Raw genomic sequence first — 17,889 nt, forward strand, 5'->3', positions numbered from 1 at the left:
GGTATCTGTTATCATCATAAATATTTAACAATTTATCTTTAACCAATAAATATAAAAGTAAGTTAATAATTACTGTTAATTATCTGTTGCAAGCAAAACATTCTGTCAAAATGTAATTTTCCATTATAATAGTGATTGTAGAGGATATTTTGGCTATAAAGAAGTTTTTGCAATTTCTAGAGGCCAAATGCCTCTGAATTATTCATGTGACATTCTTACTTTGAAATGTTTCCCATGTTTGTGGTAAAACCTTGATATTATGAATGGTTCAATTGACTAACCTCCTAGAAAAAATTTAAAGGGTAATATTTAATACAATATAAAAGTTAATCTCACCAAATAAACTATTATTAAGTACAATGGAAAAATGTATCAAGTTGCTCTCCAATATATAAAGTTACATGCTTCAGAATAGATACAAAGCTTACCTGCTTTATTTATTGACATTTCCTTGTCATATGCAATAATAGTAGTCAGAACATTTCATAACAAGTATCAGAGAAGGCTGTATTTAAACAACAGAACAGTTCTTTTGTGATGCAGAATTCTTTGGATTAGAATATTGTATGGAGTTGAATTTTTTAAAACTGAAAATAGGAGATACATGGTCCAATTTTTGGTTATTTAAAAAAATCAAAGTTATAAATGAGTAGCATATGTTTTTAATCCTTTTACCAAACACTTTTTGTTTGTCTTGGAATATTCTTACATTTGCTCTAGGTGTAGCCTGAAACTACAAAATATAATAATGAAAACAAAATGAAGTTCATAACTCTAACCTTGATGGATTTAGCTTATAGGCAGTCTTAATATTTGATGGGATATATCTTTCACAAATGAAAAGAATGTATTGATTGGCTGCAAGTAAAACCTATTTGTTCTCCATGAATTTTATTCTGTATATTTTCAGTTGCTGTAAGAACTCAGCGTGTTCACACCGGACAAACTGGTTGCATAATTTTCCCTGACTTGTTTTGTAACATTGACCTGCTTCAGCTTCACAAATTAAACAGACCTGGACATATTTGTCCCAAACTAGCATTTTTTTAGTTAAGATTTTCCAATATGTTCCTTATGCTCCAGAGACCAGATTACCTCCTTAGAATCTCCTTAGAATCATGTTTATGAATCTTAAAATTCAAAACACATTAATGAGAAGCTGCTATGTGTTGGGCGCTATGGCATAGGATATACAAAAAACAAAACAAAACAAAAGGTTATGATCTCTTTTCTCTAGTAAGTTAAAGAGAAGTGCATAAGCATCTGTAGCATAAGGTATATATTTCTTAAGAGATAAACAGAATGTTAAGGAAGTCAAAGGAAGGAAATATCACATGAAGTTGGCAGTAGGAACATGTAATTAGAGAGATCTTAATGAAGAAGTGGTGCTTGAACTAAGAGATAGGTAAGATTTTGAAGTACAGGGATGGACAAGAATGTCATATGAGCAAGAATAACACATGGGCAAGGACGCGAACATAGGAAGAGCATTGGTTATGTTTGGTGGCCCAGGGAACTAGCAATTCATACTTTTAGGGAAAAACACTAGACACAGGGGATCAGAGAGAAATAAGTCTGGAAATATAAGTCATGAAAAGAACACAGAGGGTGCAAATTATAAGGATAAAAAATGTGAATTGATAAACAGTGGAGAAATCTTTACATAGGGAGGAACTCTGATGAGAACATTCATATTCAGAACTTTGGATAGCATTAACACAAATGATGGGGAGGTCCAGGTGTTTGGCCCTTCACATATTTCTTAACTTGATGAGAATAAAACTCGTTTTTAAACTACCTGTGCTCTAGTGCTATTTCAAACAGAGATCATCATCTCCCTAAGACATGCCATTTTTAAAAGACTTATAAAATAAAGTGGTGGTATATGTATACAATGGAATATTACTCAGCCATAAAAAAGAATGAACTCTTACCATTTGCAATAACGTGGATAGAGCTGGAGTATATTATGCTAAGTGAAATAAGTCAGTCAAAGAAAGGCAAATGCCATCTGATTTCACTTATATGTGGAACTTAAGAAATGAAACAGATGAACGTAGGGGAAAAAAGAAAAGAGAAGGAGGCAAACTAGCAGACTCTTAACTATAGAGATCAAACTGAAGGTTGCCGGAGGGGAGGTGGACAGGGGGATAGCTTAAATGGATGATACGTATTAAGAAGGGCACTTGTGATGAACACTGGGTTCATACCACATACAATGTAAGTGATGAATCACTAAATTCTACTCCTGAAACTAATATTACACTGTATATTAACTAACTGGAATTTAAGTAAAAACTTGAAATAAAAAATTTAAAAATGAAAATAAAAGGAGTCTCTGTAGGCAGCAATAAATAAATAAATAATAAGTTTTTCAGAAGTTATGTTCTTTACTAGGCAAAGAAGGCAAACATGGACCATAATACAGCCCAACTTACAGGAGGAGAAATAAATCATTGTTGAAGTGCTTTTTAAAACTTTGTTGTTATTGAGTGTAGTCATTAACCTATCAATTACATATCACTAAATATATGTAGCTTGAGCTTATAATTCTTTAAAACATAATTAATTTTAGAGTAAACTCCTACCCAAAGTCTCAAAGTATGCATGATTTATGTATTTTTATATTTTTATATTTATATATTTTTATATTAAAATACATAATTATCAGAACTATGATTTGCAAATGTTGTCTCCCAATCTTCAGGTTACCTTTTTTATTTTGTTGTTTCCTTTGCTGTGCAGACTTTTTATTTTGATGCAGTCCCACTTATTTATTTTTGCTTCTGTTGCCTGAGCTTTTGTCATGTCTAAAACATTATTGCCAAGACCAATGTCAAAGAGTTTTCCCTCTGTTTTCTTCTAAGAGTTTTATAGTTTCCAGTCTCACGTTTAAGTTTTTAAAACGTTTTAATTGATTTTTGTGTATATTGTGAGATAAGGATCCAATTTCTTTTTTTGCATGTGGATATACAGTTTTCCCAAAACCATTTAATGAAGGGACTGTCCTTTCTCCATTGTGTATTCTTAGCACTCTTGTTAAAAACCAGTTAACCATATATGCTTGGGTTTACCTTTGGACTCCCTATTCTATTCCATTGGTCCATGTGTCCATTTTTATGCCAGTACCATACTGTTGATTACTATCACTTTGTAATATAATTTGAAATCAGGAAATGTGATGTCTCCAGCTCTATTCTTTCTCAAGATTGCTTTGGCTATTAGGAGTCTTTTGTGGTTCCACAAGAATTTTAGAATTGTTTTCTATTTCTGTGAAAAATGCCATTGGAATTTTTATAGAGATTGCATTGAATCTATATATCACTTTGTGTGGATATTTTAGCAATATGAACTCTTCCAATCCATCAGCATAGGATATCTTTCCATTTATTTATGACTTCTTCAATTTCTTTTATCACTGTTTTATAGTTTTCAGTGTACCTATCTTTCATCTTCTTGGTTAAATTTATTCCTATGTATTTTATTCTTTTGAAGCTATTGTAAATGGAATTGGTTTTTTTTCAATTTCCTTTTCAGATAGATCATTTTTAGTATAAAGAAGTGCAAATGATTTTTGTATGTTGCTTTTGTATTCTGTAACTTTATGGAATTTATTTATTAGTTCTAACAGGTTTGTGTGTGTGTGTGTGTGTGTGTGTGTGTGTGTGTCTGTGTATTTGCATGGAGTCTTTAGGGTTTTCTATATATAGGATTATGTCATCTACAAACAGTGATAATTTTACTCTTTTCTGATTTGGATGCCTTTTATTTCTTTTTCTTGTCTGATTGCTTTTGCTAGTACTTCCTGTACTATTTTGAATAGAAGTGGCAAGAATGGACATCCTTGCCTTGTACTGTATCTTAGAAGAAAAACTTTCAATTTTTCTCCATTGATTATGATATTACCTGTGGGAGTTTCATAAATGACAATAATTGGGTGAGGAAATTTCCTTTTATATCTATTTTATTGAGAATTTTTATTAAGCCATATATCCGATAAGGGATTAATATCCAAAATGTATAAGGAACACATATAATTCAATAACAAAAACAACAAAAAACCTCAAATAATCCAATTAAAATATGGACAAAGAAACTTAATAGACATTTTCCACAGAAGAAATAGAAATGGCCAATAGGTACATGAAAAGGTGCTCAACATCACTAATTATCAAGGAAGTGCAATCAAAAACACAATGAGATATAACCTCACACCTCTTAGAATGGCTTTAATCAAAAAGGTAAGAGTTGGTGAAGATGTGGAAAAAAGAGAACCCTATACATTGTTGGTGGGAATGTAAATTGGTATACCCATTATGGAAAACAGTATGGATGATTTTCCTCAAAAAAGTAAAACTAAAACTTCCTTATGCTCCAGCAAGCCCTCTTCTGGATATATGTTCTAAGGAAATGAAATCATTGGGTCTCATTCCTGATCTAAGAAGGAAAGCTTTCAATTTTGCATCATGAAGTACAATATTTGCTATAGGTTTGTGTGTGTGTATACACTTTTATTAGATTATGAACATTTTTTTACATTCTGAATCCATTGAGTTTTTTTTAAATTGTGAATAAATGTCAAAATTTATCAAACTTTTAAATCCATTTTTAAATATTTTTCTCACTTATTATATTATTGTGGTTAATTTCATGGGTTAGTTTTTGAGAATTAATCTGGTATTGCATTTTGCAATAAAACCTAACTTGATAAGGATGTTGGTAAAAGTTTGTTTAGGATTTTTATATCTATATTTATAATTCAATTGGCTTATTTAGGCAAAAAAGTTTCCCTTTAACACAATTCTTCTGTTATGCATTGGAATCAACATTAGCTAGCCTCATAAAACGTGTTGGGGAATATTTCCCGATGGATTCTCCGGAAGTGTTTGTGTAACACTGAATTTTTTTTTAATGATTAGAGGAATTCAGTGGTGGAGCTATATGGGCTTCAAAATTTCTTCGTGTAAAGAATTTTTAACTATGAATTTAATTTCTTTAATAGTTATGTGACTACTCAGATTTTCTATTTCCTCTTGTGACAGTTTTGGTAAGCTTTATTTTTCCAGAGATTTGCTCATTTCATTTGAATTTTCAAATTCATTCTTACAAAGTATTTGTAATATTTTCATATAGCTTTTAGAAAAATGTGTTCCAGTTCTGTGATGATCTCTCTTTTTTAATTAATTGATTTATTTTGTTGATTATGCAGTCATAGATTATAGATTCAAGGTCAATGGATGCGAAAAATGTAAAAGACTTCGGGCATTATGTTTTAAAATTACCACAGCCAGCAATTAACATCTATTAGACATTCTAACTGTATGAAAAATGTGCCCCACCTTCATTTTCCATTCATTTGTTTCTGTGTATCATTGTGGATGTTTTATTCTGATCTATATTCAAGTTTATTATTTCTCTCTTTAATGCTATCAAATCTGCTGCTTAACACATATCTCGACTTTCAAATTTCAGTTACTATATTTATTTTAGCATTTTCATTGGTTTATTTTTAATTTCTAGTTCTTTCCAAAAACTCTAAATATTGTCTTTCATTTCTTATTACCCATACTTATTTTGAAATCTGTGTTAGTCCATTATTTGATTCCTTGTGCGTCTTTCTATTCTCTGTCATTTTCTCTTGGTTTTTGATCACATGATCTTGTCATCATGTTTATTTATTTTAGATTAAGTGTGAAATTGTATATGAAAAATTGCAAAGATAATTTGAGGCCTAAAATGATGTTATCTATTTCCAGATAGGATTTTACTTTGTTTCTGGGGTACTAGTAATCCTAGATTATTTGAATTCAACACAAAGTTGAGAAGATTTTAAGTAGGCTTTATTCATTGACACGGCTGGTTTATTCTATTTTGCCCTTATTCTTATAGTGTGGCCCTTCAGAGTAGCAACCCCAAACCTAGGAAATTACTGTGGGTCATCTTCCTCAGTAAGCCTGGATCCCCAATTTTTGTCCTGCCTGCCTATGGAAATTTTGCAAGTTGTCAGTCTCTCAGGACTTCTGCAACCTGTAGAGGAACCATGTCCCCAAATTCCATGCTCATTTCTGTTTATTTTCTTATTCTCCTGGATATTGACCATTTAATACCTTATTATTTTGATAGATCCCTGATGCTCTGTCTGAATAATTTACCCAACCAATCCTGGATATTAAATTTCTTACTTCAATATATTTCAGTAAATGTGGGCAAAATCAGGACATTTTCAGATAATTGCCTTTAGTTTCCAAAGATTAAGAAAACATTTCTTTTTCATTGCTTTAATTTCTGCCAAACAGTGCCAGACACATAGTATATGCTTGCTAAATATTAGTAAATTCTAAGTTTTTACTTTTAGGCTAGGCATATGTCATATAAAATGGTTTCTATTTGTGCAAAAAAAAAAGGACAATTTATCTTCTAAACCACCAGGACTTGTCTCTTGCTTCTTATTAGGTTTTCTACTTACCTTTAATGATGTTATTTTTAATGACATTGTGTTTTTACTCCTGTGTGGAATTTGTTCCCAGATACTTGCTAGGTTCTTACTGTGACTGACTAATGGACTCACTTTTTTTACTGTGAGTATACACATGTGTCATTTAATTATCTCAGTGGGAGGCTAATTTTCTTTCTAGACATATGATGGAGTGTGAAAAAACTAGGAGTCAGAAGACTATAAGGTCCTCGTCCATCCTTGTGGTCCCCAGGCTGGTAAATTGCAAAGAATGGGCTCATACTCACTCAGGTGCATCTACAGTTGCTCGGTTCTCAGATTTTAACATCAGAGGTACATTAACTCTACCTCTGGTAAAAGAGTAAAAGAGTAAAAGAGTATGCTTTCCTTTAAGATTTTGTGCCAAATAATTTTTGCCTTTTACTTACTAACCAAGAATAATCTGTCTTCACTTGTGAAGCTACAGTTCATTTTTTCTGATTTTCTTAATTATTCTATGGCTTTTGCATTTAGCTTGCTGCTTCTAATATGCCTTGGCACTAGCAGAGGAGAGAAGGATTTTATAGTCCTACTTTGGGACCAAAAGAGTGACCTCTCCCTTGGGTGGTTGATGGGTGATATCTTTTGCAGTGTTCTTATATTCTCCCAGGCTGAAAGAATTCATCTCATTTCTACTAATTGGGGTACCTGCAGCCATACCATCATTGATCTCAACTCACCTTATTATTTCACTCTCCTTTTTCCTCTTATTTCAAACTTAAGTGCTTATTTACCTCAAACTAAAGGGAAAAAAAATCAAAGAACAAACTGTTTTCTCCAGAAGATGCTATATTTCCACTGTCTGAGCTCTAAAAGTTGACTAGCATAGTCTCCTAAAAGGTGGAATAAAAGCTGAAATATATTTGTTATTAGGATCTGATAAGAAATCCTAGCCTGAAGATAGGCATTGTGGCTGAAGAAACTACTTGTGTAGGCATAATGAAGAGGGTATATGAAGATAGAAGAGGAGTTCTAAGCACAGAACTTCAAAAATGTGGCATAATAAATCTTTTCACTGAGAAAGTTAGTGTCTATCCTATTAGATATATGATTTAATAATGAATTAGGAAAATTGTCACATAGGCTAACATAAAATAGAATTACAAAGTCTATTTGAGTATTTAGGGTTATATCATTCCATTTCTCCTTAAAGCCTATTATGAGTAATTGACATTTTAAGGTTTACATAGGAACACCTGTATCTCCAAAAGAAGAGAAAATGGAAGAGAACTTGCTAAATTTTTGCTGGTATGTGCTAGGTAGTATTTCCTTTAATCCTTGTGACAACTTAATATGTAGGTGATATTACTCTGGTTTTATAAACTCAGATCTGTTAAATATCCTTTCCCCAGGAAACACAATTAAAAGTGCAATCTACATTCTAGCTCAATCGAAGGCCATATGTTCTACTCCAAAAATGTCATTCCATCTCTATAAGCTAAAAAAAGGAGGGGGGGAGGGAATGTGTGTATAGATAGTATCAAGAGAGGAATTAGTTCACTGAGTGCAGAATTTGTGTCATAAAAAAAAAAACACTACAGAGCATGAAAATAAGAAAAAGTGACATATAAAGAAACCAGCAGTAATACATTTGGGTAGAAAATCTGCTTTTAATATAAACTTCAACTTGATTTAGTTAAATTTACACTGTGTTCCAAATTGTTATCTACATGCAAAGTCATCCAGAAAATTAAGGGAGGCATACATGATAAACGTAAAAATTAAAATTTTGACAGAATAAAATAAATAACATTTAGTAATTACATTAAACATGTTTTAAATCCCATAGTTAGATATTAAAAATAGAACAACTGTTCAAAGCAGGCTTCCAAATTTCTTAAAAATGAGTTGTTTTGAAATGTTGACTAAATATTCCAAAACTATATATCAACTTCAGTATAATTAAACATTCTTCAAACCAAAAACATGGCTTTTCTTTATATTATTAAACATATGTTATATGTTACTTTCTCCTTCATATTAGGACACAAAGGATTATCCATTTGTTAACATTTAAAATAATTTTCAGAAAGTTTCTACTAGCTATGCAAGGCTTCATAATTTATAAGTTTCTTCCACATATTTAATCCCCAAAATTAACCTATTAGGGAAAATTTATTCTTAATGTTCCTATTTTGCATTGTAAGTATTCAACACATATTTATTTAATAAATATTTATATATTCACTATTGATTTACTTAATAAATATTTACTGAATGAATTGAACAAATGAAAGAATGAATAAATTTAGGTCATATTGTTTAAGTGACCTTTGAAGATCACTTGAGAAATGGCCAAGCCTGAGTCTCTATCTTCTGATTATTCAGGGAGGCCACAATGTCTAGAAACATAGACATATCTATCTAATAAGTGGTTTATCCGTCTACACAACAGAACATGATATGTTCAATGACATTTCATATGTTCAGTGTGTTGTTCCTCTGTTGTAATGATAATTTAGTCAGAGTTGCAGTGAACATAGAGCATTAATGCAGCATTTACATCTATCCCTACATATGTATTTGTGATCACTGCCTCAGGTGATTTGTGTTGCTGTTTTTTACTATAGACCTGTACCTAGAACATTCAAGAAGAAAGTAAGCAGGTTCTAATCTGTAAACAAAAATATTACCTTTATTTCTAGACTTTATGGCTACTCTCTAGCTTGCTCTTTCTTCCCCCGACCAAAGGTGCTTCATTTCTTAATCCCCCTAAGTATGGGTAATAATGGCCATCCCTGTATAAGTAGTCCTGCTTCACAGAGGGAAGAGTGTAAGGCTGGATACCTAAGTCAGTTGCCACACGAGACCAAGTGTTATGCCAAAGTTCAATTGAGAAACTTGAGATCAGTTAATTCTGTCTTTTATTTCTCTTATCCTTGGCCACTTTGCCTTGCCTCACTGTCCCTACCAAAATAAAATCTCCTCATATGTTTGTTTTCTTAAGCACTGTGGATCTATTTCCCAGATCTTTCCTCTGGGCCCTATGGAATTGGAATTTTATTTCCAAACTGATTGTTTGTCAGTGCTATTCAAAGAACACTCTTCATACCCCCCCTCCTTTTTTTTTTTACCTTATTTGAAATGGTTTCTAGAAAAGCTGCTACTCTTACCTTTACCAGGAGAAGCTGCTCCTTCTTTCAGTTGCCAGGTGTCAAATACCATGAGGTAGCATTAACGTTCTGCCTGAAATTCTCCTTTTTGGGCTCAAGCCATTTGTCTGGCTGTCCTGTTTCTTTCCTTGTCACTATAATCTTACCAATCACTCCTATTCTTTCATGTGGGGTGTTTATATTTGATTCATTGCTTTTCTCTCTGCCCCAATCTTATCATTAGGAAAACTTAATTCCAACTTGGGAGACTTATCCAATGTTTTACTATTATAATTCTTTGGCCCTCTCAAATGTAGTGATCTTCTAAAGTAATGCATTTTTTTTTTTTTTAGTCAATTGTGAAATAGCATCCAACTCTAACATCTTATATTTCTATAATCCATTCTCTGTCCCAAACCTTCTGCCCTTAAGGCTATTTCCTACTAAACCTACACTTCAATCTAATTTTGTACCTAGACACTTCACTACTTTTTCTTCAAGTATATCCAACCACGGCTGGCTTCATCCTTCACCCAAAGTCCATGCTACACAGAACAGTGATACACAAAGTGTGGTCCACAAACCAGCCACATCAGCATTAGCATCAGCATCACTTTGGAAATTGTAAGAAATGCAGTTCCTTGGACCCCACTCCACAACTGCTAAATCAGAAACTGTAATAGTGAAGTCCGGCAACCTGTGTTTAAAAAACCCTCCAGATGATTCTAATATGCTTAAAATTTGAGAACCACTAATACAGAGCATTAATTCAATTGCTCTCTTGCAAGCACCTTTAGTACCTTTGGGTGGTAAAGAACATTTAAATATGAATGCATCATTATTTCATTCAAAACCCTTCCATGTTTAAGATTTCTAAAAGTTTATCAAGTTCTCCGGCTTTATTCAGCATCCACTTGCCACATACAATCATCGCTTTCAGTCCATATTTTTTTTGTAGTTCCTATTTATCTAAATTTGAATACTGCAACACTGTCAAATATCCACTACTTAATGATTCTTGCAAAGATGTTTCCCTTATAGTCTTCCTCTGAGAGGGATGTTGAGCTAACTTGCTCAAAGTCATGTACATAGGAAGGGGTGGAATCAGAATTTGAATTCAGGTCTGAGTACAAAACCCATGCTTTTTCAATTTTGTTGCTGAATTATTTGAAACAGCAGTTGCATTGAGATAAGTCTTTGACTCTGGTTGAATCAGAACTTACCAATGGATCTCTACAGATTTTTAAAAAATGAGTTATATGAAAATCTAGTATCAAATAACTTTGATAAATACCAAGTTACATAGTTTTATTTATTTAGTACCTAAATTTATTTAACTTTGATAAATATCAAGTTACAGAAGACTTCTAAGAGCCTTTATTTAATATGCTGGTGTGTATTTTGATCCTCCAAAAAGCAGATATGGTATGTTGCTGTCCAAAATTCTTTTTTTTTTTTTAAGATTTTGTTTATTTATTTGTCAGAAAGAGTGAGAGCACAAGCAGGGGGAGTGTCAGGCAGAGGGAGAAGCAGGCTCCCTGCTGAGCAAGAAGCCCGATGCGGGACTTGATCCCAGGATTGTGGGATCATGACCTGAGCAGAAGGCAGATGCTTAACCAGCTGAGCCACCCAGGCATCCCTGTCCAAAATTCTTTGACCAAGGAACCATATTTTGTGAATCATTCATATTAACACCATGCAGGACTAGCATTCCAAGATTTGCTTTGGAAAACTTGGACTTACTCTATTTCCTTTCTCTTCAAGAAATGTGGAATTGCTTATCTTCCTTGAGTCCTTTAGTTCATCTGCTTTTTATTTATTTATTTATTTTATTTATCTCCATTCTATTTCCCCATTCTTTTAAACTAGAATACTCCTGTCCCTTTGTCCCATTAGGTACTGCCCTTCTGCCAGGGATGCATTCAGAGGAATTACATTTAGCATGTAATGTTATGTGCCAGGCATTATGAATAGAGTGTATATGTATTTATATGCACTACTTTTATAAATCTCATAATAACTTTGTGATGATGACATTAAATTGCAAATATGATAGCATCACCATTCTGTGATATATATATATCTAATCCCGACTAAGTTGTGTTAGGGTAGCCACCTGAACAGTGTTACTTTCTTGTCTAACCCATGCTGGACATAAGAATTATGAATATGATTTATGTGAGATCTTCTTAAAGTCTATATATATATTCAAAACACTAGCTGGAGGGCATTTTGCCCTAGATTTTATTTAAAAATCAGCAGAAGTTTGAATTGAAAATGACTGGAGTATAGAATAAGAATATACACACCATTAGGCAGTTAACGTGTATGTAATTGCAGCTCATTATATACTCTAAGTGTAGTTTTTTCATATTAATTTCAATTAATCTTCACTAGAAATTGTTTAACCTGCTAGGGAATTATGTTTAATAGATTTTTTTTTTCCTGGTCCAGCATATTATCTCTTTTTCTTTCACTGTGCAGGTTCTGCTGATCTTCTCCTTTGTGTTCCATGCTCTTCTTGTCCTACCCTGGTCTACTCTGGTATGTTTGCTCAGGGCACTTAATATCAATGTCAGGTAATTATGGGTACTATCTACAACTGCTCCAAGTTTAGATTTTTTTAATGCGTAGTTCTCATGACCTCTAATGAAAAAGAGATTTCCTTCCTACTCTGCATAATGTTTCCTTTCTCTTTTTGTGATGTTCTATGGATCTCAGGCTTCTCATTGAGTCTGTATTCTCCCATGCTGAGGAAGTAGGATGGGAATTTAAATCCCTTCTCCTTGGCAGGAAAATCACTTTTAGATAGAATTGAGATTAAAACGTATTTCCCCACTCTGTGAAGATCATGGACTTTATGACACCATTAAATATATCTTAGAGATACAGAATATCAGAACAATTTTACATCCATAGACATGAGGCTACTGTATGACCTGGATATATAACATGAATAATTCATAGTTTCTTCTCTCAAGTGTGTCACAGAGATAAGCAAAAGGTTGTTTGTCCTTAGCACTCACAGAATCACAGAATATCAAAATTAGAATTTTAGAACCATGTACTTCTCTTCCAATCTAATGCTGGTATCTTCTCTGCAATGCCCCTACAAAATAAACATTCAGTCTTCAATATCTTGAGTAATGGGAAGCATTCTACCTCCTGTGGCTTCTCATTCAATTTTATTCTGGTCTAATTGCTCATTAACCTAATAATTCTATATTAATAAATCACCTGAAGAAATAATTTCTGCAATGCCTTGCTGTTAGTTATCAGAATATTATGTTCATTGCACATATTTTATAATAAAACAAAAAAATGTTTTATATTAAAACATGGAAAACGTGAAAAGATGTGAACAAGCCAATGACCAATAAAAAAGAATTGATTAAAAAAGTATAGCAATCTATATAATGGAATACTGTTGTACATCTTATGAAGGATGAGATATATATTCACTGGATAAATACATGTATTTATACTGATATTAACTGGGTCTACATATCTATATCTCTATATATATTCTGATGTGGAAATATTCTTGTAATAATGTTACATTAAAAAGTGAGTTACAAAACAGTATATTAAATAGATTTTTTGTCATACACAATGCATAGACACACAGTCATATATGTACATCTTCAGAATACTATCTGGATGGTTACAAGCAAAAAATGTCTTGAAAAGATATCTGCATCCCCATGTTCTGTGCACTATTTACAATAGCCAAGATATGGAAAAAACCTAAGTGTCCATCGACAGATAAATGGATAAAGAAAATGCAATATACATATACAGCCATAAAGAATAAAATTTTGCCATTTGCAACAACATGGATGGAACTTGAGGAGATTTTGCTAATTGAAATAAGTCAGGCACAGAAAAACAAATAACATCTGATCTCACTTATATGTGTAATCTGAACAACAAAATCCAAGCTCAAAAGTACAGAAAACAGATTGGTGGTTGCCAGAGGCAGGGATTGGGCAAAATAGGTGAAGTTGGTCAAAAAGCACAAACTTCCAATCATGAAATAAAGAAGTCATGGGGATGTAACATACAGTATGGTGACAAAAACAAACAAGTAAGCAAACAGTTTGCTTAAGTTGTACAAAATGTTTAAAACCTACTTCAAATGAAATTATTTTCTTTTGCCCCAAAATCTGAATCCTTTAGCTGCCTTCTTTCTGGTTCTTTTTGTATCACAGACAAAAATTTTATCTCTCTTCCACATCATAATTCTACCATCGTAGGAACACACAGATCATGTTGTTCTCTTCTTTCGTCCTTCTAATGTTCTTTGTATAACATGTAGGTATATGGCCCTTCTACCCAAGAGATCTAAATAAGTAAATCATTCATTTGATTCATATTTAATAAAGACCTAAAATAAAACAGGAACTATGCCAGAGAATAACATGTCACTATCATATGTGACATAAGCTTACTAAATGATGAAGTCACACATTGAACATGATTTATATAAAACACTGCAGATTATCCTCATGTAAGCATTAGGGTGAGATAAGTGCATGCAGCAGCGAACTCTACCTTGACTAGTAGTCAAGGGCCTAGAGAAAGTGATATTGAAGACCAAGTCCTAAAGAAGTAGGAGTTAGTTAGATAAAGGAGTTAGCTGGGATTGGTTGGGGTAAGCAAAGTTTTCCAGATAAGGGAAAAGTTATGTGCAAAAATAACTGGATTCCCTTCTTTCCTCTTTTTCTCCCTTTATCCTCTCCCTCTTTCCCATCAAACAAATACTTATTGAGCAAACACCATATGCAAAGTATTCTTTCAGGTCCTGTAAGTAAGTTGGAGATTTATGTTTTTCTTTCAAAGTATTTATGGTCTAGTAGAAGAATCAGAAATATTACATATAATAAATTATATTAATATATTAATTAAATATTAAATATTTAATACAAATATTAACAAAGCAGGAAAAAAACAGATAAAATATTCTAGGAGCATGGATCTTTCCCCTTGCCATCATAATCAGATTCCTCTAGGAAAAAAATAAAGGAATTCTTTTCAATCAAGTAGTATGGGCACACAGTTCCAGTGCTGAAGTAAGGACTTGTATGGCCTGATCTAGCTTATGCCACTCTAGCTTCCTAAATTAAGCTTTCATAATTCCTTCCAAGATAGTAATTGTGTACATCCCTTGCAAGTATTTCTCATTGGCTATATTTCTCCCTTGGCTCCCTCCTATAAGAAGGGAGGGAAGCCAGTCTTTTTCAACAGTCCAAGATATCTGTAGAATATCTAATTCTAATTAAATATACAAAAAGGGTTTATACAGACACCAGAAATTGACATCCTGGCAACAAAATACAGCTGATAGAAGTGGTACCCTAAGGTCAATGCCATTGTAAAAGTTTATACAGGGTATAGGAAAACATTAAGATCCCAAACTTTCTTTTAATATGCTGACTATAGAGGTATTATTAAGCACATTTTCTTTTGTTTTGTTTCTCCCCTACAGGTCTGTGAAGCAGGCAGAAGTTGCAGGTGGTCCTTAAAGAAATTGCAATTATTCAAATCCTTATGTATAGTTCTAATTTTATTTACTATGTGTCATCATTTAGAGAATGGTTATTTTTATAATATCAGTAATAAACAAGTACTCTTGTAACCAGGGGGTGCCTAAATGTGTAATCAGAGAACACTAACCCTGGCAAAGGATTCTGGGATGGTCAGGATGTCTGCTGCCTTTTGACATGGTTAGTGTCCTGGGTTTAGATTACTTTATACCTAGTTATTAGGATTACTATTTGATACATTAAATATTGCCTGATTCAAATAACTTTGCTTAAAATTTTTCTGTATTTTAACTTGTGTAGGGTTTTCTACTTCTTATATTTTTATAATATTTTCTCATTTTTTAGATTAATAAACATTATACTTACCCACATGTGCCAAGATGTGCCATTTAGGTCTCTCTGGGAGTTAGCTGTTTGGTATCATCACCTGCCATGTGTGTTTTGTACAGCAGCGAGAGACATATTCTCTACCACTGCTCCTTCCTATGATCATCTTCCCTGTTCCTATCAAATCAAATAATTGATATGTTAATTCAATAAAGCAGATCAATAAGGAATGAAATGCATGCCCCAAAGCATATGCAATGAATATTGTTTGACTATTTATCCAATTACTGAACTCAATTAAAGTTATCCATTTTGCATTTGATATATGCTTGCTTTTGGAATATATTATGCACTGATGCTAAGTGAATGGATCTAAGTAAATCTATTGAGTATCTCTATTGTCTGTTTTATCTTATTTGTTTTAATCTAAGTTTGCTTTCTGGACCTTTAAGGCATATGGTTAAATTATAAAATTGCCTGTATTACTGTCAAAGAAACAATATTAAAGGCCAGAACATGGTTAAAGAATAAACAAAGAAATTCTGATTGTATGAATGACATTATATTCCTAAATTAAATATTATAATACATTTTCTTCCCGTAACACCTTCATATGTACAGAAACTTGAGACTAATTTTCATACAATTTATTGGTTTTTATAAGTAGAAACAAATTAAAGGCTTAGAAAATACTATATTTTGAGCAGAAAAGAGAGAAGTCAAGAGTAAGTTTATGGGACCAGAACCCTCCTCTACTTAAAAGTCCTTACGATAAAGAATATCTTCAAAAATGTTTTCCCTATTAGGAATAGTCTTTCTTTAAAACATGTCATCCCTGATGCCTTCATCTGAGCTGTATTTTCCTCCAAACTTCACTTGGTCAGTGTTTGTCTGCCTCTTGCCCACCGACATTTTCCTGGAAACAGTCACTCTCCTAAGTGCCACACCAACCTCAGGAATCAGACTGACCAGGATATCAGAGTGTATGTTGCTGACAAAGCTACCAAAGACATACAAAGCTGGACACTACTTATTAAAGTAGTAAGGATAGATTTTAATCAGTGATAAACTATTGCAATAGAGAAGAGGGTCCAGCATGAACTGAACTCAACTTTGATTTGTGCAGAGGTGACTGCACATTTCAAAGGAAGAGAGAGGCAGTAAGGATGGGAATTGCCAGAGCTTGAGGAGAGGCAGGGAAATGGAAATTTATATAAAACAGGAAGGGGCATTGACCCATGTGAAACTCATTTGGGTTTGCTTATTGAAGTTTGACTTCTGTCCTTCCACAGAGACTGGAAGACAGGGGCTCTATCTTCAAGTGTTGGCAGGAACAAACAGTAAATTCTTTGGCAGCCTTCCACTTTCCCAGGAAGGAACTTAAGGGGGCTGCAACCATCATCCTGGAGATTCTGCCTTGATTGTTAGAAAATATGTTTGTGTTTGTTCATATCTTCTAATGTGGGAGTGGGTTGGAGTGGATGAAACAATTTGGGCTCAGAGTCTGCAGTTTTTATAGGCCAAGGTTGAGGCCTGGTCGAGAAGAGAGCTTAGGGGAACCAGGCTAGAATTTGGTCAAGAAGAGAATCTTCATCAATGCTGGCCACACACACACACACACACACACACCATGGTCTCTGCCCTGTCTTCTTTGTCAACCGCTATAATTACTTTTGGAGTCCAAGGACAGAGGGCAAGGCCAGTAAACAGCTAGAGCCCAAATCAGGAGATTTCTCCAGGTTGCTTTTCTATCTCCTCTTTCAAATGTCGTACATGAACTCTGAATCTCCAGGCACTCACCTTGACTCCCATTATTCATTTTGCTTTACCTTTCTTTCTTTCTTTCTCTTTTCTTTCTTTTTCTCTTTTTCTTTTTCTTTCTTCTTTCTTTCTTTCTTTCTTTCTTTCTTTCTTTCTTTCTTTCTTTCTTTCTTTCTTCTTTCTTTCTTTCTCTTTCTTTCTTTCTTTCTTTCTTTCTTTCTTTCTTTCTTTCTTTCTTTCTTCTTTCTTTTCACGGTGGAAAATGGATCATAAATGGATAAGACTGGAGGCCAGGAGAACAGTTAGGACACTGTTGCAGTAGTCAATATGAAAGACAGGAAGTGCATGGATAGAAGAAGAATCTAGATGGGTAATGATTAAAGAGGATTGGCAAGTGTTACAGATAATGGTCAAGTTTCCAGCCCAAACACCTGGTAGTGACATATGTTTGGATTGAGGGGAAGATGCTGAGTTCAGTTGGGGACTTGTAAAGTTTAAAGAGACTGGGACACATCTGAGACTTTGAGCACGATCAACATAAAAATGGTTAAACAGCGCATCATAGAAATCAGGGCAGTAGATGGCATCATCCAATGAGAGTGAAAAGAGAGAAGAGCCTCAGGAACACACCAGTGCTTAACGGACTGGAAAAGTGATTTCAAGAGCAAAG

At 33.4% G+C, this 17,889-nt stretch overlaps 1 protein-coding gene across 1 annotated transcript in view; it reads left to right on the top strand.

Moving 5' to 3' along the window:
* Nucleotides 1–17,334, top strand: part of CUNH8orf34 (chromosome unknown C8orf34 homolog) — a 373,414-nt gene extending 356,080 nt beyond the window's left edge. The window contains 2 exon segments of the mRNA XM_032421931.1: nt 12,070–12,129; nt 15,074–17,334. Coding sequence (XP_032277822.1) covers nt 12,070–12,129; nt 15,074–15,081 — 68 coding nt within the window. The 3' untranslated portion in view covers nt 15,082–17,334.
* Nucleotides 17,335–17,889: the final 555 nt, after the last annotated feature.

This window comes from Phoca vitulina, unplaced genomic scaffold, assembly GCF_004348235.1.
Source record: "Phoca vitulina isolate PV1807 unplaced genomic scaffold, GSC_HSeal_1.0 scaffold25, whole genome shotgun sequence".
In the NCBI taxonomy this organism is placed as follows: domain Eukaryota; kingdom Metazoa; phylum Chordata; class Mammalia; order Carnivora; family Phocidae; genus Phoca; species Phoca vitulina.